A 22,211-nucleotide genomic window follows, 5' to 3' on the forward strand; every position below is an offset into this window, starting at 1 on the left:
CAGCAAGAGATTAAGATTAGATCAAAGGAAGAACTATGTGCCTGTAAGAAAATTCAACACTGGGGGCAGCTAGGTGGCATAGTGGATAAAGCACTGGCCTTGGATTCAGGAGTATCCAGAGTACCCAAGTTCAAATCCAGCCTCAGACACTTGACACTTAACTAGCTGTGTGACCCTGGGCAAGTCACTTAACCCTCATTGCCCTGCAAAAATTAAAAAAAAAAAGAAAAGAAAAGAAAATTAAACACTGGAAAAGCTCCCAAGGGAGGAAATAGAATCTTTATTCTTTAAGACCTTTTAAAAATAGAAATTGGTGCATCACGGACCTTCCAAGGGGCAGAGGCCAGAGAAGATGACCTCTTTCTTCCAACTCTCTAATTCTAGGGGAGAAGTTACTCTGATTCTACCTAGAGAGCACTAGATATAGGGTCAGAAGACTAGCGATCAAATCCTGGCCTGGCTAATTACTAGATCTGCTACTTGCTAGCTATGTTACCTTGGGCAAATCATTGTTGAGCCTTCCTGCATCATCCGTAAAGGGAATAATTAACCCCAAGGTCCCTTCCGGCTTTTACTCTTCGATCCTACTATGTTCAGAAGACATTCATGGCTGTCATTTCCCTTTGGGTTCTTCCTCTCCCCGAACCCTTTAACTAAAAGGGTCAGTGGTAGTGGAGCAGGTGTCTATAATACCTAACCTAAAGTCTGAAATGGAAATTTCAAAGGATTTTGGAATGTTTTCTTAAAATGGCTTAACATCCTGGGGAGAAAAAGAGGAGGGATGATAAGAAGGAAAACCGTGCCTGTGCAGTCCTGAGTAAGGTAGATGGATCCCGAAGTACCTGGATCAAGGCACTTTCGTCAGGCTAATAGACACTTCCTCCCTCCCTCCCCATTCCAGCTGGATAAGACATTTGTATAAAGTTGTCAACAAATATTCTTAAGTTTGCTTCTTGCTAGCTGGGACTACCATACCCATGGCTAAAGCTGGTATGTAAGGTCAAGTAGATGCTGGTGTCAAACAAGTGCAAGCGCTGGCTTGTCCCAGGCTGGCCTATCCCCGAAGCTAGGAACCATGCTGGGCACTCGGGGCATTATGGACTAGGAAATGAAGATAACCACTGACTGTAGGGCACGATTTTCTCCCACAATCTTGAGGTGGCTTTCAGTCATTCACTACCCCAGGCATTCAGCAAGAAAAACACTCAAAAATCCCTTGAAACTGTGGGCTTTGAAATTCAGGCCCTCGGTTTGAAGCTACCTTAGAAAACAGACTGTCAGAAATGTAAGGAACAGTATCTACTCCAACCCACCCAGTCTGAGGTGAGTTGGCCAAAGTCACCTGGTACACCTCTCCCAACATCAGACAGAGCGGGGGATTGTGTGTGAGCATACTCCCTGTTGAGGTCAGAGTGTATACCTCAGCCTTTGTGGTAGCAAAGGAAGTCTGGCGTCTTTCCTGACCCACACTGACTTTGGAGACCCAGGTCGAGTTACAAAAAAAACCCTTCCCACCAGCTTCCCTGGTGACCAATGTCCTCTCCTCTAGTCTAGAAATTCTGAGCTTTGAACAAGTAACAGGACTGACCAGTGTCCTCATCAGTTGCTCAGCTTCCTGACCTTTCTCCTAGGAGACATCTACAGAAAGCTGAGTAAGAACCAAACCCAGAAAACATCATAAGGAAAATTAGCGCCCTGGCCTTGATATGCCAAAGGACCATTCCCTCTTGTTTTCTCCATGGGACTCAGGGCCCCTTGGCTGGGACGCTCCTTCCCTGTTATTTCTTGGACTCCAAGGGATCTCTGAGGGGATATGAAGGATCTACTGAGAGGTTAATGCAGCTTCTCTTTCTCTTGAGGCCCTCTGGGATCCTTCTGAAAGGAAATTCTCTTTGCTCATCCTGATTAGAAGCCTGAGCCCCAGCACCATCCCTGTGATCTGAGGGGGAGGAGGCAGCGGCTTGGTCTGGGACATGGGCAGGTGTCAATGAGCCACCTTCTGCTCACTGCCCAAATCTCTCTGGTTTTAGCCAAGGGACACCCAGCTCCCCGCCATCAGCAGAACTGGTTTTAAAGTCAGAATTCATGGAGTTTCATGCTGGCTGTGAAGCCTAGATTCCCATACCCAAGCTCCCTGTTTGCCTGTTGATGGTTTCTTATCTAACACCCTAGAATTTCCAAGAGGGTTAAGGTATTAATAATAGGCAACGTATCTGGAATGATCTGCCCCATGGACAGTCCCAGTTGAAACCCTCTGCTCAAGGATGAAGAAACCTTCATAGCTTGGCCTTGGGTGTCTCAGCTTCTCTCCTCTCAACACAAAACAGTCTTATTTCCACTGGAAAGAACTCCCCCAAGGGCCCCCTGGTAGCGTTTCCATGGGAAACAAGAAGGCGGGGGACTCTGAGGGGACTGGGGACCCCTCACTGGTAGCACATTCGTTCTACCTCCTCTTCACAGTCGTAAAACTTCCCAAAAAGTTCAGGGGAAGCCCCATTACACTCAAGCCACCGCCTCAAGGTGCCCAGTGCCCGCAAGGCATCTGCTTTGGTCGGCAAAGGTGTGAAGCCACCATCCCCATTCTCCTCCTCACTCTCACTCATCGCTTCTTCCTTGCATCCTCCCTCGTCTGTCTCCTCACCCTCTAGGTCCACAAAGCGGGAAAATTCTTCGGGTCTCAGCCCGCCAGGCAGGGGGGGCATCTTGGGCACTTCTCTTGTAGATGGGGGAGATCTGCCGGGCCACAGGCCAGCCAGGGCAAAGCTGCTCCTGATGAAGCCAGCGGGCACTCTGTCCCAGGCGGCTGCCATCACGTGCAAAGCATCAAGCACTGTGATGCCCGCCCCAGCAGCAGCCAGAGATGTGCCTTCTTCCTGCCCGCAGCCAGCAGCCAGCTTACTCAGGAGGCGGTGCCGGTAACGGGTCTTGAAGTCCCGCACCACAGGAGCAGGTAAGCAGGGGATGGTGCCATCAGCAGGCAGAGGCAACAGCCTCACGTGCTGAAGCTCAGGCAGCTCGGTGGCCCCTCCGGCTGGGTGGGCAGGCAGCAACAAGGCCACTTGTCGGCCTTGCTGCCCCATGTCGTGGTCCAGCTGGGCCAGCCAGTCTGCCCAGGGGATCCGAGGCCCTGGGCGGTACAGGACCGGCAGAGCCTCGCTGCTGAGCCCAAAGAAGCACCGGGGAGAAGGCTGCCGGCCCCCCACGACCACCAGCCGCCGCTTCTCCGTGCCACCACTGTTGGCACACAGTAACACCTGTAACCGATCGCCTGACGCCACTCCACCTGGGACCGCCCTATACAATAAGGGCACCTCGGTACAGCCAAAAATATCCTCTGGGGAAAAGTCTTTCAGGGTAATGGGAGTATGGGGGTCAGTGCCCATGGTGGGAGGCTCTGGGGAAGTGTGAGGAGGGGGGAGGACGTGGCGGGCCCCCAAACCCACGTTGTTGCGGCGCTTCCAGCGCACCAGCCAGCCGATGCTGGGCACAAAGTGCTGGCCCATGAGGTCGGCCAGCTCCTTGGCTTTGTGCAGCAGCATGGGGCCCGTGACGTCCCAGGCCTTGGCCTGCGCTATGTGGTACCAGCACAGGAGCGCCTCGTCGATGCCACTGTACTTGGACTCGCGCTTGCGCTTGCGCTCGCGGTTGGCCGTGCCGCTGCACCAGTCCGCCAGCAGCTTCTCCTTATTCTTACAGATTCGGGAGATCTGAGGCTGAGAGACCTGGAAACGGCGCGCCACCTCCGACTGGGACATCTTGGACTCATCCAGGAGCTCGAGCACCTGGATCTTCTCCGCCAGGGACAGGGCGTGAAGCTTCTTCTTGCCGCTCAGTTCCATGGCTTCTCTGGGCGCCTGTGAGAGGGGAGCCGCGTAAGACAGGTAGGTGGAGAGGGCCAAGAGAAGGAAAGAGGGAGGTGGGGTGGATGAAGAGGAGAGGGTCGACAAGGCAACAAGGCAAGAGAAGCAGGCAGGGGAGGAGTAGATGGACAGGGGGCGTGTGTGTGTGTGTGTGTGTGTGTGTGTGTGTGTGTGTGTGTGTGTGTGTAAAACAGGTGGGGAGAGCTGGAAGGGACTACAGGGGAGCAGGGGGGAAAGTCCTTATTCATCACCTCATGAGCTGCTGCGCCCACCATGAGAAGCACTTGTTAGTGATGCTGTCTTTACTCAGCGCTAATATCAATCGATCAGTCATTGAATACTCTCCCACCTGTTCAGCAAAACAAGTCCCCGGGAGGGAAGGATGTCTCTAAAATCTGGGTGCTGAGTTGACAAGCGTGGAGGGGGCGGGACCAGGGTTAGAGGAGGAGAGATGGAGGGAGGCTCGCTGGGGTGAGAAGATGGGGAAGAGGGGACAGTGAAGAGACCCGGGTAGGGGAGACCATGGGGTGGAGGGTGATGGAGGAAAGGAGGGGCCACTGGAGAGGGAGCCCGAGGGGGAGGAAAGAGAAGGGGATGGAGAAGCCCAGGGCCAGGTGGGGACACAAAGGGAGCAGATGTGGAGGCCACTGAGTGGGGGAGGGGAGAGAGAAGGGGGATACCCTGGGGAGAAGGAGAGGGGGAGCGGGGCACCAGACTGAGGGCATGGAGGCCAGGGAGAGCGAAGAATGGGGATGGGGGTCAAGAGTGTGTGTGGGGGGAAACAAGAGTAGGGGAGGGAGGCAAGAATGGGAGATGGGAGGAGGGACAAGGGGGGATCAAGAGTAGGGGAGGAAGGGCCAAAAGTAGGGGAGGGGAGGGGGGAAAAGAGTGAGGGAGAAGGGGTACAAGGGGGGACAAGAGAGGGAAAGAGGGGGTCAGGGGTCGGGAAGGGCTGGGGGAGACACAAAAGTGGGGGAGAGCACAGAGAGGGGGCGCGGGGGTCCCCCTGGCATCCCCCGACAATCCCCGTCACCCACCTCCCGGGCGCGCTCCTGCCCCCTGGGCCCGGTCCCTGTGGCGTCGGGCTGGGGGGACCTTGTGGGAGAGGACTCCACCAGATGCCGACCCCGGCCCGGGCCCGACTGCGCTCGGCTCTGCCTGGCCCGGCCAGGCCTGGCCTGGCTCTGTCTACTCCCCGCTCCGGGTTTTCCCGGGCTCCGGGATGAGGGGAGGGACAACCACTCCGGTACCCAGAAGCCACAGGGCCCTTCCCTCCAGAACAAGATGATTGATTGGCTTCCATAGTGACCCAGTCCCGCCTCCAATTGGTCTTCATTGGCAGCCGTGGAAGGGAGGGTTTAGCCCAGGCCGCAGTTTGGCCGCCTTGGTACAAAACCGGCATTAGCCCCGCCCCTGGGGGCGGGACCAAGGAGTGAGGAGAAAAGCAGGTGCTGGAGGCGGAGCCCAAGGTTATTGGGCCGGGCTTGGCAGTGAGGAGAAAGGCTGGTGTTGAGGGGCGGGTCTTTGTGTGGATAGACTGGACTAGGGAATAAGAAGAAAGGCAGGTGCCAGGGGCGGGCCAAGACCCGGAAGTGAGGGGGTAAGGCCCGTGCTGGGGGCGGGGCGTAAGAGAATGGGGCGGGAGGGACAGCAGGTGCCAGGGGCTGTCCTTCGTGGTGATTGACGGGAGGACAGGGGCGGGATAAAGGCAGGTGCCAGGGGCGGGCCTTCGTGGTAATAGACAGGACTAGGAAGTGAGGAGTAAGGCAGATGCTAGGGGCGGGGCCTAAGGGAATGGGGAGGGGGGGTGGAACAGGCAGGTGCCAGGGGCTGTCCTTTGCGATGATGGACAGGATGGAGGCGGGGTAAAGGCGGGCATTGAGGGGAGGGAGGGCCAGAGGGCGGGGCTGACAGGTGATGGACAGGGAACCGGGCTTGGGGAGGAGGGGGCCCAGGTGTAAGGGGAAGGGGCGTAAACACTCATCCAGAACCTCCCTCCCCCGCCCCCGGCAGGCGGAGCCCTAAGGCTTTTGTCCGCGGGGCATTTTAGGAGAGGCGGGTTCAGCTGCGCCTGGGGCGGGGGCAGGTCCAGCACCTGGGAGTGGGGGGCGTTGCTAAGAGGCAGACTTGAGCTTGACCCCTCTCCCAAACCAGGTCTGGGGGAGGTGGTGGTTTCCCCTTCTCGGGTGTCTTCAAGCTGACCACTTAAGGAGGTGTTGGGTTGGGAGGGTCTCCTGTCCTGTGTGAAGACATGGAGCTAAGTGAGGGTGCTTAGATGCCCGAGAGTGAGAGGAGAGCTAGAACCCAACCGGGCTAAGTGAGCTGGGGGTGCAGAGGGATGCGGGGCAGAAGGGGAGAAGAGGGAAGAGCAGACGGGAAGGAAGCCCCATCCTGTCGGAGAGGCTGTTCATTCTCTCTGTTCAGAACTGTAGCTAGGGTGGAACAGTCAGGGTTTTATCCCAGGCACTTGAATCTCGTTTGAGCTCTTCTGAAATAGCTGCACCTACGATGAGCCGCTCCTCACCTTGATGGCAGCCTTGTTTTATAACCAGATTCGTTCCCTCAGGCCATTGCACCTGTGTTCCCTGACCCACCTGCCTCCTTGTTTCCTCAGCAGGGGTGCATTGAAACCTTGCGGTAAGTCAGGGTTTGCTTCCTCCACCCTGGAACACCTCAGGTGAGCTACCCAACTTCTTGCCCAAGGTGCAATCCTGGATACAGCTCTGCATCTCCTGGCTCACCTGTATTATCAGCCTGAACAGAAAAATCCTTGCTGATGGGGAGCCAATCCAGGGATGGCTAATTAACCTATATCCCCTTCAAGGGGCAGCTAGGTAGTGAAGTGGATAGATTATAAACCTTGGAGTCTGGAAGACTCATCTTCCTGAGTTCAGATCTGGCCTCAAACTTTCACTAGCTGTGTGACCCTGGGCAAGTCACTTTGCCCTGTTTGTCTCGGTTTCCTCATCTATAAAAAAAAGGAACTGGATGGGGAAGCTAGGTGTCACAGTGGATAGAGCACCTGCCCTGGAGTCAGGAGGACCTGAGTTCAAATGTGGCCTCAGACACTTAACACTCACTAGCTGTGTGACCTTGGACAAGTCACTTCAAGTCACTTAACCCTCATTGCCCAACCAAAAAACCAAAACCAAACCAAACAAAAAAATGAACTGGAGAAGGAAATGGCAAACCCCTCCAGTATCTCTGCCAAGAAAATCCCAAATTGGGTCATGAAGAGTAGGGCATGACTGGAAATGACTGCTGGACAACCATGCCCTTCAAGAGGCTCCAGCACCAGGGTCCAAACCTGGACAAGTGTCTTTGTGCTTTTGCATCCACACCAAAAGCCCACAGTGTGATACATGAAGCCCACATAAAATCTGAACTCTTGAGTCCCAGACTAGGAGAGTGAACTGGAAGAGGTCACTAGCTTTCAAGGCTTGTCCAACCTGTTTCCTTGGATAGGACAGAGGCTGGTGACTGGCAGGAGCTCAGGGAGATGTCTTCTGGTTGCCCAGGAATGTGGAGGGAGGGCAGAGAAAGGCCATCCAGCCCTCCCCATGGCAACGTTAGATAGTGCTCTACAAGGTTAGCATATGCAGAATCCCCCCCAAGACTGGCAGGGGTTTTGGTGCCATTTTTACCACACTGGCAGAGAATGTCTTCTCAGAGTTTTCTTCCCTCCCACTGGCAGTCAGGAACCTCCTTAAATATCTTACTTATATGCCTGCTGGGCACCCATTCACGCAGGTTCTCTCATGCTAGAAAAGCACAGCCCTCGAGTCTGGTCAAGGTCTAGCCTAAGCAGCAATGGATGGACTGATGGCCACTGCTCAATGTTGCAGTGGCTTCCTATCTCCTCCAGGATCAGTACCAAACATGTAAAGCTCTTCCTCAACTGAATTCAGGGATTCAGGGAGCTGTTTTAGGCTTGTTCCATGTCACGCCCCTTCACACACTTGATATAGACAAGTCTCTCCTCTCTCGAACTTGGCCTGGACTGCTTCTCCACTCACCAGGATGTAGAACCCATGTTTTCCTCACCTCTGCGTCTTAGAATCCCTAAAAATAACACATCAAGTTCTGCCTTGTGACACTTGATTTCTGAGGCATAACTGCTCAAACTACCAGTTTAACAACTGGAGCTGACTCCAAAAAGCATCCCCCCTTCCCCTTGTATTTTGTACCTATTTACATCAACCCTGAAAGGCCCCAAACTCCTTGGGAGCAGGGAAGGGTCGTTTGATGGTTGGCATCAGGCATGGTGCCTGGCACACAGCAGGCACTCGATGTTTGCTGATCACCAAGAGGCTGACCCCTAAAGTCTTCTGCCAGGAGAAGGTAGGAAACAGATGCTGAATGACCCTGGGCTATTTCTGCAGGGGGAGGCAGAATGTGAAGAGAACGTTTCCCATGCTCCCTGGCTCTGCCCTCTGCAGTCAGGCTTAAGTCCAACCCTTTCGTAGGCAGACCTCCCCAAGTACTTTAGTCGGCCCAGTCCCTCCGAGGCTTCTCTCCTTCCTAGTAAATACCATCCACTCTGATCTCCAGTGGCCTGACGTCCCAGCCATCCCCTGGGCTACCTTACACTTCAAGCCCCAGACAGGACATCTAAGTAACTACTGCTCAGGTGCTCAGGACCAAGTGGGCACAGACAATTGTTTGGTGCCCTGAATGGGCGGGTGGACAGATGAGAGACAAAATGCTGGGATCGACAGATGAGAGGGCAGGAGGCTTAGACCTTGGATGTTCTGCCAAAGGCACCGCCCCACCTTTAACGGGCTCCCAACAAAACCTAACACATGGCAGCCATTTCTGGAAATACCCTTGTAACAAAAACGAAAACCATCAGACCTAACAATTGGGCACTGATTCCCGCTCCCCCCGCCCCTTTCAAAACAGGAGTGTCCCAAAACACTTCCTTCTTCAGACACTGGGTGTGAACAGGGCAGGTGGTCTGATGAGTTGACAAGACCAAAGCACCAGTCTGAGCCGGAGAGTCCCAGCAGCCACCAAAGGCAACTTCCCCTTCAGCAAGCCCAACAAAGCAGCAGAGGCTCCATGTAAAAATGTTTATTGTACTAATGTCTGGAATACCGGAACTTAAAAAAAATGACACCTCGACTCCAAAGTGACAGTGAGAGAGGCCCAGCCTTGGCGCCGAGCAGAAAGGGCTCCCTGGGGGCACTGCCACGTCCTGTGCCCCTCCCACCCCACGGCCGGCCTCGCCCGGCAGAAGCCTGAGGAACCAGGGGCATCAAGGCCTTACCAGCTGCTAGCAAGCGTGCGAGGGGAGGAGGGGATGTCGGAGACACTCCCCTGTGACTGAGGAGCTCGGGTGCAGGGGGCGGGGGGCCTGGCAGCTCCCAATTCAATTGAGGGCAGAAGGCTGAAGACCCAGGGAGGGAGGAGGAAGAACGGAAAGGGGATTTTGGAGGTAGGCTTGAAGTAGAGTTAAAAAACAGGCACATTATCCAACATCTCCCTCTGGCCCCCACACTGCTTGGACGGCCCCCTGATGCTTCCCTTCTCCCCACAAAACAAAAGAAGAACAAGGAGAAGGGGAATTGAGGAAAGAGAGTGGACGCACAAGGTAGAGAATCACTTTTGCCACTGAAGAGGGCTATGAAAATGAGCTGGGAGGGAGAAGCCAGGCTGCGGCTGTGGCAGCACCAAGGGGCGGGGGTGCCCGAGCGCATCATGCCATGCCCCAGGTGCCCTTCTGCAGCAGGCACAGAGAGCCACGGAGAGCCTCCCTGCAGGGGCAAGGGGGGGTGGGGGGAGCCAGAGAACCCCCCAGGCTTGCCCAGCTCACGCAGCCCCTCATGGATGCCCTCAGAAAGGAAGGAGGGCAAACCCAGGAGGCAGAGTGGGCAGAGCTGGCAAAGAAGTGAGCTGCCCTCCTGCTCCAGCGTGGAGGGCACAGCTGAACCCTGTGAGAACCAGGGCCGGGGCCCAAGGCAGGCAGAGTGAATGCACTTTATGGAGAGCAAAGGAGCAAGGAGAAGCCAGGGCCCGTTTCTTCCTAGGGGCAGCCTGTCTCCCCCACCTTCGGGGGGTGGGGTGGGGGCTGGGGCCACAACGTCAGAGCTGCCAGTTCAGCCTGCCTGCTGCCCCAGACAACCTGGTAGTGCCATCCCTGGGCCTGCCAAAGAGAAGGATGAGAGAGGAGAAACCGGGAAACGAGAGAGGTTCAAAAGACAGAGCCCCGCATGTGGGAGGGGCCGGGGTGTCCGGACTCCCGGCCACATCAAGACGAGTGCTGGTTCTGGTAGATCGAAGCCTTCTCCTTCAGCAGGTCCAGACACAGATGGCAACTCCAGCTCCCTGCAGAGAGGACCACAGGTTACACAGAGGCCGGGCTCTCTGGTAAAGACCCAACACCGCACCGCGGGATCTGGAGCCGCAAGGACCCTCGGTTGGACGTTTGGGTCGGAGTCTTCATGACCCCACTGGGGATTTTCTTGGCAGAGACACTGGGGCGGTTTGCCATTTCCTTCTGTTGTAGATGAGGAAACGGATGCCAACAGGATGAAGTGACTTGCCCAGGGTCACACAGCTAGGAAGTATCTAAGGCCACATTCGGAGATGGTTCTTGCTAACTCCAGGCCAGGTGCTCTGTGGCGCCCCCTAGTGAGTTATGTACAGAGGTCGCCAAGGAGGCCCAGAGGTTTCCAGGTGGGCCAGGCCCGTGGCAGCACTAGGACTTGCCCCCAGGGCCTCTCTGGCATTCCCTCCAGGCCTGTCTCCCTCAGTCAAGTGCCCCCCCTCCCCCGCCATCCCCCTTGAGCAGAGGCTTTTCACCTTCCACTGCCTCTTCTGAGAAACATGTTCTTAGAGGGGTAAAAGATGCCAAAGAAAAGCAATTCTACTGCAATATCGTCATAAAAATATTTAAAAACACCCACACAAGAACCAAAAACCCACCCACGGACCCCAGGCTGCTGACTCTGAGGTTCTCCTGGGAAAGACAGACAAGCTGTGGCCTTCTAACAGTGCCAGGTCAAAGTCACAGCTGGCAGCTCCTGCCCTGTGGCTGCTCCACGCTGGAGAGCAGGACCTGACATGAGACCCATGCCAGTGGCTGAGCCCGCCCTAAGCTTGGCTGGGAACAGCGACAAGGGCTGCACTGGTGGAGCCAACTGCCGTCACCCACTCCCTCAGGAAAGACCTGCCACTCCCTGAGGATCATCGATTTAGAACCACAAGGGACACTGGAGGCACCTGGTCCAATGTCCTTGTTACAGAGACTTTGAGGAAACCTCAGAGCTAAATGGCCGGGCCAAGATGTGAGGGCAGGGCTCCTCTTCTTCTAGCCAACAGTCACCTTCCAGTCAGCCCACAGTGCATAGCCCTGCCCTTCCTTCTCACCTCATCTGGTTAACCTCTCCCAGGGGCCAGGTGGGGGAAGGGCAACAAAGGGCAACTGTTCTTTCCTTTTGGGACTGGGGTCCTGCCAGGGCTCAGAGCGTCTCCTACAGACACTAAGAGCTTCCTAGTGTCCACTCTCTTTCTGAATCTCAATCTGAATTTGTAGAACAAGACTTTTCTTCCCGACAAGCTGTGCTAGGGGCTTCTCAAGCCCAACCCCTGACCCCAACTCGCCGCTTTTCTGTTGAAGGCTCTGTCTTCCTTCTCCTCCCTTAGCCCCCAGACCTCCTCAGTTGCCAAGCTGGGTTCTTGGGGGTCCCTGATGACCAACCTCCTGTACATCTTAACTCTTCTTGCTCATCACACAGCTGTGGGGATGGGCCCATCACTTCACACTGCAGGGGCCCCCCAATCATTCCTTTCCAATCCAGCCTCCACAAAGCCGCCACAAGTCTGCCCATGTCACTCAGGGACTCCCTGCCACCCGCAGGTTGAACCATCTCTGTCTGAAGTCCTTTACGACCTTACCAGGCATTACCCGTCACTCCCCTTCATGCCCTCCCTGTCACTTCCTCATCTGAGCTCAGGGAGAAGCCATAAAGCCTTCTTCCCCCAATTATCTCTGATTGGTGGTGTCTACACTTTGAGGTGAGAGTAGGGACCGTTTGTGTGTGTCTTTGTACCCAGTTGCACGTGCCCAGCACACAGTAGGGTGCTTAATAAACAGGGCCTACTCACCTTCAGGCGGCTCCGACATCGAGGGGGTGAGACAGTACATATGGTAGCCACGGTCACAGTCGTCACAGAAGAGCAGCTGATCCTGGAAAGGGGGTGGGGGTGGTTAACAGGCCTTGGTCAAGCCGTGGGCGGAGGAATCATGGGGAGAGGGCCAGGGGAGCCTGTGCTGTGGGCAGCAGGCCACAGTGGGCAGCAGGGGCCCGTGGGGGCGACTGGCACAAGAAGGAAGGGCCCAGGAGGCACTCACGTCATTCTCAGACGTGCCGCAGATGTTGCAGCATTTACACTCAATGCACTGCCAGCGGTAGGTCTTCACAGCAGCCATCATGACGGGGGTGAACTGGAGGCAGGACGGGTGCCCTGGGGGCAGGAGAGGTCTCAGCAGAGGGAAGCCAGGCCTGCCGGGCTCCCAAGCGCCCTCACACCACACAGAGCCAGCCTGCAGGCCTTGGCCGGCCACGGCATGCTTCAGAACCTAGAGGCCGAGGTGCTGGGAGGGAGAGGGGCTGTGCCTGGTGGGGGAGGCACCCTACAAATGGCCAGTCAGGGGCCTGCCCGACCCTTGGAGCCCCCAGGCTGCCCGCCGAGGTACCTGAGCGGCCACAGTCAGAGCAGGACACCAGCTCCTCAGGTTGCCCTGTCTTCTTGTTGATCTTGGAGTCTCCCAGGCAGAAGTCACAGTAGTTGTTGGGAAGGGCCAGCCCATCAGGGCCCTTCTTGGCTATGGGGAAAAAGGAAAGTGGTGGGGCCAACTTTCCCAGCCAAGGGAAACCCCCCTGGGCCCCCTGTGGCAGGAAGGGCAAGGCAAGAGCCAACTCCTGCTTTGGAGGAGAGAGGGCAGGCTCCGGGGACGACAGGCAGGGTCTATGAGCAGGACCACACCAAGGAGGAAGAGTGAGGAGCAGACGGGGGTTGGCCCATTTCTCCCTCCCCAGCCCCGCCCCAATGATCTTACATTTCTGCTCCTCAGACCTCTGGGACACGGGGGTGGGAGGCTGAGAGTCCTCTTTGTCTTCACCTTCCTCCTCTGCCAGGTGAGAGTGAGCATAGTGGTAACTGAGGCCCGGGCGGTTCTTGTAACGCTTCCCACAGACTGGGGAGAAGATGCCGGAGAAAGGCATGAGGACACAAGCACTGCTTCCCTGCTCCCTGCAAAGTCTGGGGCTCTGGCAGGTTGCAAGGAGGCACCCACTCCTCCCTCCCCAACCCAGAACATCAGCTCAGTTCTGGGACAGAGCTTGAATGGATGTTACCGATGAGGGAAGAGGGTGGGCCAGGCACGTGTGCTCTCCTCAGGCCTTCCTAATCCCACCCTCAGGAGTGGGCCCCACTTATGCCCAAGTGGCTGCTCTGAAGCCTGGGCCTTCTGTTCCATCCCTGCACAGCTAATAGCGGCTCCAGGCCAAGAGGGGGAATGGGAAAGAGGGAACCTCTTGGGCCAGGCTGCTGGAAGGGTGGAGGGGTGGGAGGCTGCTTCCCAGGCATGCCCTCAGCCCCAGGGCCCTGGAACGCACTAAGTTGTCAGGGAACCCACCAAACTCCCCACCTAAAGTAAATGGACCCAAGTGGTGTCAGGCAACACAACCGGGGGAAGCTGTGGGTAACAGAAGAATCATGGGAAGGTGGAGGGTAGGTGGGATGAAGGCCAGCAAGGTGTGCTTGTAGGTCATAGGGGTCAAGTGGGGAGCTGGGAAAGTCAGCCCCATTAAGGGTCCTGCCTCATGGTCGGCCAGGACTCATGGGGTTGCTCAGGCAACAGAGGCAGAATACGGCAGTGACCGGGCAGGAATCCCTGTCTTCTCCCATGCTAGCCCCTGGCCCCAGCCCCCAGCCTCCCAGCCCCCCAGCCCCGAAAGCTTGCCTTCATTATCATGAGAAGCACTACAAGGTAGAGGGAGGGAGGGGAGAACAGGCAAGGAGGGAGGGAGACACATCAATTCCCCACCACCTAGTGTTACTTCGGGGGCCTAGGAGACCCCCTTCCACGCACTCTAACTGGTGCCCTCCAACTCTTTTTAGAAGCCATCCAATGCCAGGGCCCGCGTGCCAGGGGAGCAAGTCTGTGCATAACCCATGGGGCAGAGGCAGGTGTCAGGGGCGAGGGAGTGCAGCAGAGCAAAGACTCCCTCCCTGCCCCCCGCCCCGCCCCCGGTCATTCCCGAGATTTTCAGACTAGCTGCAGGAGAAGACAGAGGCAGGAGGAGCGTCGGAGGAAGGAGGCAAGGGAAAGGGGAACACAAAGGCAGAGTGCCGAGAGAGGACGGCTACCTCTCTGGGGTGCTTTCGAGGTATGCTTTTGTTTGAAACTATCTGAAAGACAGAAAGAAAAGTCGTGAGAGGAAGGCACGCACACACGCACACATCCACGCACACCAGACCGCACACGTGCACCCACGTGCACAGACACACACGACAGGAGCAGCAGCTGCAGCATAAGAGCCCAACAAGGAGAGAAGGCCCCCAGCATGGGGGCGCTTGGAGGGACAGGAAGGGGTGGGGGGAGGCAGGAGAAAGAGAGAAAAAAGTGAAAGGAAGAGAGAATGGTGCATTAAAAAGACTTATTTGGGGGCTCCAAAGGCACCAGCTGGCAGGATCCCATGGGCCCCACTCTGTGGTCAGTTTGATGCCTCCCAGAATGTGCGGGGTCCCACCTGCCCACTTGGCACTGGAGGCCAGGGACCCCCAGCAGCAAGGAGTTACAGGATAGGGGCATGGCAGAAAGTGAGATGACAGCCTGGGCCTACGTGCCAAGGTGGGCACGATGCAGGCAATGAATGCCTTCTTCCCTCCCCCCACCCCACGGAGGGACTGCCCTGGCCTCCCCCCGCCCCCAGGTCCAGAGGCACTCACTGTCACAGGCATAGGGTTTGTCCCGATCCTCCAGGACAGCAGCATCCAGCTTCTTACGGGCGTTGCTCACTCCTTTGCCCTGGCAATGGGAATGAAGAAGATTCCTTCAGGCCCGAGCTCAGGCCCTGGTGAGCTGAGCTTCCCTAGAAGTGGTTGAAAATCTCTCCACAGTAACCCGTGCTCCCCCTTCCCTTGCCTGGCACCCCAGGTACCTGGTCAGTATCTGTGGAATGAGGCGCTGCATGGGCCTACTGGCCGTGCCCCACCTGGGGAGGAGAGGCGGGCCAGGCCTCACCCAGCTCACCTTGGCTTTGCCCTTGCCTCGGCGCTTGGGCGTGTCTTCCTCATAGTCCTCATCGTCCAGGTCATCCAGGAAGTCCTCGGGCTCCAGGATCCGCTGGGGGGGGAGAGCAGGCTGGGTGGCGAGGAGCGAGGGCGCTGCCACCCCCCCAGCCAGCCGAGGCTGCCGGGCACGCCGCTTGCCCACCTGCCCTCCCCGGGCAGTTACCCTGCCCATGGGCGACAAACCTAACTCGGGAGTCAGAAACTTCTCCAGGGGCTACACTCGCCGTGGGGGTCCCGGGAATCAGAGGGACGCCCGAGCGGGGAGGAACAAGGAGAAGCAGCAGCCGAGAGCCTACGCTTTCCTTAGGACTGTCCAGGAAATCAAGGGGTGAGGAGAGAATCATATTGGGTGGCCCCCTCCCGCCCTGGAAGTCCACCTGGCTGGTTTAAACCAGGCTGCCCCAGCTTCCTTCCAGTGAGGGGTCCCTTGTCTCCTGAGAGGCTCCTCCAGTTTGGGAAAGAAGCTGGTACCTTCCTTGCTCGGCTGTTCGTAACAGGGAACTCTCCCAAGCTATCGTCATCTGCCTGGGGATTGGGGGCCCCCCGCTTCTCCAGGGGGTCAGTGCGCAGCAGGGCCTCCAAGCTGCTTCCATCCTGAGAGATCAGGCCTTCCTTCTTCAGGGTCTGGTCTGTGTCTGAAAGCAGGGCCAGGTTCCACTGAGCCAGGAAGGGGCATGGGACTAGACAGCCCTGAGACTGTCACACTGGGAGTCACCTCTGCCCTCCAGCACCCCAGAGCCTCCAGGTTTCCTATGCATTCTCTCCCTTCAGCCGCTCTCTCAGCCAGCAGATGCTGACCAGGGCACTGTCCTCCCGGCCCACGGCAGAATCCTGCCCCTACCTGGCTTGATGGATGGGAAGGTGAGTCGGGGGTCTTCAGGAGGGTGGGCTCGGCGCTTTTTCCGCCAACGCCGGGCAGGATAGGAGTACAGTTGTCCTGAAGCCAATCCTGTAGGAGATGATCTGGGTCAGTAACCTGAGAATGGGAATGCCTTCTGGACCAGTGGACTCCCTGCTCACTATAAGGCTAGAGTAATCATGGTGGGGAGAAGAGATTCCAGATAACGGGCAGGACTGTAGGGAACTGGGTGGGGAAAGAAGGAAGAACGAGGGAGAGGGGAGAAAGTGGAGCAGAATCAGCTGGTGTCTGTCAAGAGGATGCAGGGAAGCGAAGAAGCCAGAGGCCTCCGAAAAGCAGCCAGCAGAGAAGGGCCAGGAACACCTCTTCCCACCCCCAGGTGCTCACCTGGCCCCCGGTGCCGCTTCTCCATCCAGATGTAACAGTTGCTCTGGGCCACCCCAGTCTGGGAGTCCAAGAAGGGCAGGCGCACGCTCCGTTCGGCACACAGGCGAGCGTTGTAATTGTGACACTGCTCCATAGCATCTCTGTAGTACTGCTCCCCCAGGCTGCAGGGGGAGAAGAGGGCCGGGAGACGGGGTCAGGAGCTGCCTCGGGTCAGAGGGAAGGCTGGGGGGGGGGCGCCGGGCCCTTCTGCCATAGAGGACTTGACTTGGTTCAAGTGTCACAGGGAGGAAGCGAAGCTGGGTCGAGTCCTTGGCTGCCCAAGCTGCCCCTGCATGTCCCAGCTCTGTGATCTGCCCAGCTCTCAACAGCTCAGTGCTTTGAGCAGCTGGGAAAAATCCCCACCCCCAAACCAAAACAAACCAAAAGGCAGCGCCCGGCTTAATTCAATGAGCTGTAATTACTGTAATTTGAGGTAGGCCTCTTCTGTGAGGAGGAGGCAATGGGTCCACATTAGCTTGCTTTCAGAAATCGGCCTCCACACCCCTCCCGCCAGAGAAGCAAATTGGATAAACAAGGCTGAGGAGCACAGCCCCTTTGTTTCCACTGATGGGGATTGAGAGTGACATTCAGAAGGAAATGGAAGGAGAGCAGGGAGATCCTGGGGCTGCCAACGGAGGGACTGGGAACCGGGCAGCTCCCCTCGGGCACACACCAGGAGATGGGCCATACAGCTTTTTCAAAGAACACTATGTGTTTGGGAAAGGGCAGAGAATATGGCTCCTAATGACTGGGGGCGGGAGGTGAGGGGGTGGGCAGCAGGGGGAAAGAAACAGACAGAGATTGCTATAGCTCCTAGTACCTGGACAGAGAAAGCTCAGGCAAACATGGATGCCCAGATCCTGGGTGTCTGGGGGAGTTGGGCAGCTCCCTTACAAAAGCCCTCAGAAAGAGATTCCCTTTCCATCCATTATGCCGAGGAGAGAGAGCGCTAGCTCAGGACGCCTGGCAGACACGGAGCACAGAAGTGTTCCGCTTCCCAATCTAAGGCTAAGCACTCCCTCCCCTACCCCCCCAAACAGAAACAAAAACAAACAGCCCGGGGATAGCGCTGGAAGGAATACGGGGACAACAGCTGCTTCCCTGGGTGGGGATAAAGAATAGGAAAAAGGAGGAAAGCCCGGCCAACACGCTTCAACTGTCAAAGCGCCATGAGTCCCAGCAGATGGGACTGAGAAGTAGCTGGCTCCCCACCTGGAGGGTACAGGAACCTGAAATCCCACCCCCGCCTTGAAGAGATGGGATGGAGAAACCCAGGCCTGCCACCTCAGAAGATGGCAGCTGCAGGAGGGGCCTGCTGACACCCTGCCCAAGGAAGCTTGCCTTTGTCAAACTTTCCCTCCTAACTTCCTGCCATGCCCCCTGGGATCCAGACAAGCTACAGCGATGGGTCCTCTGGGGGCTGTGCGGCCGTGGGGTACAAACCCAAGGAAGGGGGCAGCTAGGTGGTGCAGTGGATAGAGCACCGGCCCTGGAGTCAGGAGTACCTGGGTTCAAATCCGGCCTCAGACACTTAACACTTACTAGCTGTGTGACCCTGGGCAAGTCACTTAACCCCAATTGCCTCACTAAAAAAAAAAAAAAATTAAATTAAATTACAAACCCAAGGAAGAGGATGGAAGAGGGGGGAGATTAGCATGATCATCTCTGAATCGAGGGAGATGTGAGCCCGAGGAGGAGAGGCTGCGGAAAGGGAGTGGGCAGATGGGAGAGAAAGCGAGTGATGGAGAGGGATGGTGGGTGGCTTCGAAAGACAGCAGAGCAGAAAGGAAGCATTGCACCCCCAACCAACCCTGCTCAAAGGCAGTGGGTGTCTCCCCCTCCCCAAAAAGGCTTCTGTGCAGAGCGCGATCAGGGAGTGCTTCAGAAAGGGAAGCAAGGGCAGAGCCCGAGGAGTCGGCCTGGAAAACCCCTTCTGACAGCCTGCACCTCGAGAACACAAAGCATGCCGGACCTCTCCTGGGTGAGCTGTCGTGTTTCTAGTCCCACTAAGCGCTAAGCTCCCAGGTAAGAGGCCAGGGCCACTCTCCATCTTTCACAGTGGCTGGCCGAGGGCACGGAGCGAGCCCTTCATGATTTCGAGGCAGTCGACCTCAAGTGCCCCTGAGAACACAGAGGTGGATGCCTGCCCTCTGGCCCGGTCCTGGCTCCTCTGGGCCGGGCAGGGTGGCCACCATTTTGGTGGCCCCTCCCACTTCTGTGCACCTGAGGCTGGATCCTCAGGAAGTTCACTCCAGAAACCCACTTAGAGGGGCCACATTTTGTATCCCAAACTCCCCAACCAGGGTAAACCCCACAGGCTCAGGGATGGGTCACTTTCCTTATTTCACAAAATCCAATCTTGTGGCTCTGGGGGCCAACTTAAAACAATCTTCCTGGCTCCTGTCAAGAAAGGGGGGGCAGGTAGGGCAGCTAGGTGGCACAGTGGATAAAGCACCAGCCCTGGATTCAGGAGTTCCTGAGTTCAAATCTGGCCTCAGACACTTGACACTTACTAGCTGTGTGACCTTGGGCAAGTCACTTAACCCCCACTGCCCCACAAAAAACAAAAAACAAACAAAAAAGAAAGGGGGAGGCAGGCAAAGAGACCCATTGCCAGTGATGGTGATGACAGCTCAGGGTCCCTGGAGGGCCTCTTAGCGGGCAGTGCCCTCCCCAAACGTCCCAGTCCTATGCCTTTTTGTCCCCAGGAGGACAGGAGCTCCTTGAGAGCAGACAAGTGTCTGGACCTTGGCATTCAGCACAGTGTGTGGCACTACGGGTATCAATGTTTGATGGTAGTGTGCCTCTGACCCTTCGTGGGGGCAGGAAGAGGGGTTCCTGGCTAAAGGATGGCCACCCTTTCAGGCCCGAGGTGCTGAGGTCCGAAGGTGACGGGGCAACCAGTAGTGTCCATTGTGGGGATGCTCTCCCAGGACGCCTGGAGTAAGAGATTTGCCTAGAGTAAGGGACCTGAGTTCAAATCTTAGCTCAGCTTCTGACTGCCCAGGGGGACGTGGGTAAATCAGGGCTTCTACCCCAGGTAGACAAGGATATAAAATAGGTCTACAAAAACATCTACGGGGGCAGCTAGGTGGCACAGTGGATAGAGCACCGGCCCTGGATTCAGGAAGACCTGAGTTCAAATTTGATCTCAAACACTTGACACTTACTAGCTGTGTGACCCTGGGCAAGTCACTTAACCCCAATTGCCTCACCAAAAACATCTACGGCCAGATTCTTTGTGACCCCACATTCCGTGACACGACCCCCTAGAGGATCGCGACCCACAGTTTAAGAAGCTTTGGGGTGAGTCACGGTTCCACTCTGTGCCTCAGTTTCCCCGCCTGTCAAACGATGAGGCTGGATTAGATGGTCTCCAACCCCACCCCCACCCCTCCCCACCTCGCCTCTAACTCCAGAGCCTTAGGATCCTGGCTCTCCCACTGACTCCGTGACCTTGGACACGGCACTGCCCGAGGTGCCTCAGTTTACCCCCTCGGTCAGATCGGAAGGATTGGGTCCCCCCCCTTTAAGGTCCCTTTCCAGGTGCCAGAACTCGGGCCTCAGTTTCCCCCTCGGGGGCGCGCCTGGCCGGAGCAGGCCCGCGCGCGCCCCCGCCGGAAGTACTCGCGCCCGAGGCTGCCACGCGCCCCGTCCGGGCGCTCAACGGCCCCTGCGGCCTCGGCAGGGCCTGGGCCTTCCCACTCCCGCCCCGGCGGCGCCCCCGCACAGGCCACCGCCACGCCCCCCTCCGCGGCACCGGGCCCAGGCCCGCTCCCCCCTCCCCGCCCGCCCCGGCTCTGAAGAGAGACGGCGGTCGCCACTCACAGCTTCACTACATTCTCCACCACGGCCGCCATCTTCCCTCCTCCTCTCCCTCAGCCCGGGAGCCCCCGGGGCCGAAGTGCGCAGGCGCCCAGCCCGGAGCGCGCGCCCGCGTATCCGCGCGCTCCCCGCCCCCGCTGCGACCCCAGCACGCAGGCGTGCAGCCCGCAGAGCGAGGCTTCTCCAGAGGCAGTACGCGTGCGCTGGGCCCGGAGAGCGCGCCTGCTCTCCCGCCCACACCGTGGACCCCGCGCGCAGGCGCCGATCCCACAGGACTTGCTCACTCTACCCCACCCTCTCCTACTCCCCAAATCGAAGTGCTTTCCGTCTCCCCCGTAGTTACATCAGAGGAAGCGGGCAGTTCCCTGCCCCAACGTGCAAGCACCAAAAATGTCAGCCATGTTCCCCACTTCCCCGCCCCGCCTCAGCCCAATCACGCGAGCGCAGCAAGGTAGGCCAGGGACCCATTCTTTTATTAGCAAGAGCCGAGCCAGTACTCGGTTAAAAGGAAATAGAACGAAGTCAATGCGCACGCGCTCTGTTCGAGCCTGGTAGTCTCTTGACGCATGCGCGCTGAATCCCCAAGAAAGCTACCTACCTAGCTGTTGGGACGGTCTTGCCTCGGGCCGGAGTGGCGGGAGTATTCTGGGGCGTTTTCCTTTACCCTCCGAGGGCTTCAGGCGGCTCCCCAGTCGTGGAAGAGACGATCAAGACGGGAAGTGGGAGGGGAAAATAGCAAAAACAAAACAAAACAAAAAAACTCAAATATGAACTTTTACCTCTGCAGTGGGTGGGAATCACCAGGCAGCCAGCATTTATTAAACGCCTGCTGTTTGCCGGGCACCGTGCAAAACTGGGCATATCTAAAAAGGTAAAAACCAGTCAGTCACCCGAGGACTGCTTCTCCCACCCCCGGGAATTGCGCGATCTCTTTAATCCCGTAAGGTTGCGCTACGCTTAAGAAGTTACATTTTGGGGGCAGCTAGGTGGTGCAGTAGTTAAAGCACTGGCCCCGGATTCAGGAAGACCTGAGTTCAAATCCGGCCTCAGACACTTGACACTTACTAGCTGTGTGATCCTGGGCAAGACACTTAACCCCGTTACCCTGCCAAAAAAAAAAAGTTACATTGTTTTCATTTTATTTATCTCCACCCAGTTACTCCATCTGCTTTGTATGTGTTTGTATACTCGCATTTTTCTACCCTATTTTCACACCAATTTCATTTCCGAATATAACCAGAGGAATGCTGGTAATGTTTAACAACCAGACTCCAGGGGGGAAAGAAAAAGTTTGCACAAACACTTTTAAGTTAAATCTGATTATTTACACTTTAAAAAATCTAGTCAATTAAAAAATTCCAACAAATGAAGGCCTGATTTGTAGGGATTTCAGATTTCTGAAGTGCAAGTGCTCACCCTCTTCCCTCTCCCCCCTCCCAACTAGCCAGCTATCTTTTCGTTAACAATTAAAAGAAAAGAGGGAAGAAAGGAAGAAAAAGGTTCAGCAAAGCTAATCATGCATCAGCTGTGTTTGACAGGAGGTGCAATATTCTACACCTGTAGTCCTGGGTCTGTGCAAAGAAGAAAGGGAAGTGCATTTTCTCAACTCTTCTCTGCCTTAAGCTTGGTCGTGATTATTATAGTTTCTTTTGTTGCTATTCTTTCTGTTTTCATTATTGTAGTGGTATTTGTTTTTCTGCTTTTGTTTAATTCTACATAGGCTCTGGGCAGCTAGATGGCGCAGTGGATAGAGCACCAGTCCTGGAGTCAGGAGTACCTGAGTTCAAATCCGGCCTCAGACACTTAACACTTACTAGCTGTGTGACCCTGGGCAAGTCACTTAACCCCAATTGCCTCACAAAAAAAAAAATTAAAAAAAAATCTCATATCTCTCTTGAATTCTTTGCTCTTTTCAAGGCTATCTTTTCTGCCAACCT

At 56.4% G+C, this 22,211-nt stretch overlaps 2 protein-coding genes across 4 annotated transcripts; both read right to left on the reverse strand.

Moving 5' to 3' along the window:
* Positions 1-260: 260 nt before the first annotated feature.
* Positions 261-5,030, reverse strand: TIGD3 (tigger transposable element derived 3). The gene is made up of 2 exons (XM_043971374.1): positions 4,898-5,030; positions 261-3,854 (listed from the first exon to the last, which is right to left on the reverse strand). Exon 2 carries the CDS (start codon positions 3,837-3,839, stop codon positions 2,424-2,426), a length of 1,416 nt encoding a protein of 471 aa, XP_043827309.1. The 5' UTR covers positions 3,840-3,854; positions 4,898-5,030; the 3' UTR covers positions 261-2,423.
* Positions 5,031-8,918: 3,888 nt separating this feature from the next.
* Positions 8,919-20,405, reverse strand: DPF2 (double PHD fingers 2). Of its 3 annotated transcripts, none has more exons than XM_043972463.1 (12): positions 20,278-20,405; positions 16,411-16,571; positions 16,006-16,113; positions 15,636-15,799; positions 15,124-15,213; positions 14,820-14,898; positions 14,238-14,279; positions 12,925-13,062; positions 12,562-12,690; positions 12,217-12,329; positions 11,970-12,051; positions 8,919-10,187 (listed from the first exon to the last, which is right to left on the reverse strand). In XM_043972463.1, the coding sequence occupies exons 1-12, from the start codon at positions 20,307-20,309 to the stop codon at positions 10,111-10,113; spliced, it is 1,215 nt and encodes a 404-aa protein (XP_043828398.1). In that variant the 5' UTR covers positions 20,310-20,405; the 3' UTR covers positions 8,919-10,110. The 3 variants fall into 3 exon arrangements, with proteins under 3 accessions (XP_043828398.1, XP_043828397.1, XP_043828399.1); XM_043972462.1 differs by having other exon boundaries at positions 15,124-15,216; XM_043972464.1 differs by lacking the exon at positions 14,238-14,279 and having other exon boundaries at positions 15,124-15,216.
* Between the last annotated feature and the right edge of the window lie 1,806 nt (positions 20,406-22,211).

The sequence above is a fragment of the Dromiciops gliroides genome, chromosome 6 (assembly GCF_019393635.1).
Source record: "Dromiciops gliroides isolate mDroGli1 chromosome 6, mDroGli1.pri, whole genome shotgun sequence".
NCBI classification, from domain to species: domain Eukaryota; kingdom Metazoa; phylum Chordata; class Mammalia; order Microbiotheria; family Microbiotheriidae; genus Dromiciops; species Dromiciops gliroides.

Bases quoted from the DNA above. Each gene is read 5' to 3' on its own strand.
- TIGD3 (XM_043971374.1), bottom strand. From the start codon at position 3,839: ATGGAACTGAGCGGCAAGAAGAAGCTTCACGCCCTGTCCCTGGCGGAG.
- DPF2 (XM_043972462.1), bottom strand. From the start codon at position 20,309: ATGGCGGCCGTGGTGGAGAATGTAGTGAAGCT. The intron at 15,800-16,005 runs GTAGGGGCAGGA...CCCTGCTTTCAG, and splicing joins CTTCCCATCCATCAAGCCAG to ACACAGACCAGACCCTGAAG. The intron at 10,188-11,969 runs GTGAGTAGGCCC...TCCTCTCTGCAG, and splicing joins GATGTCGGAGCCGCCTGAAG to GGAGCTGGAGTTGCCATCTG.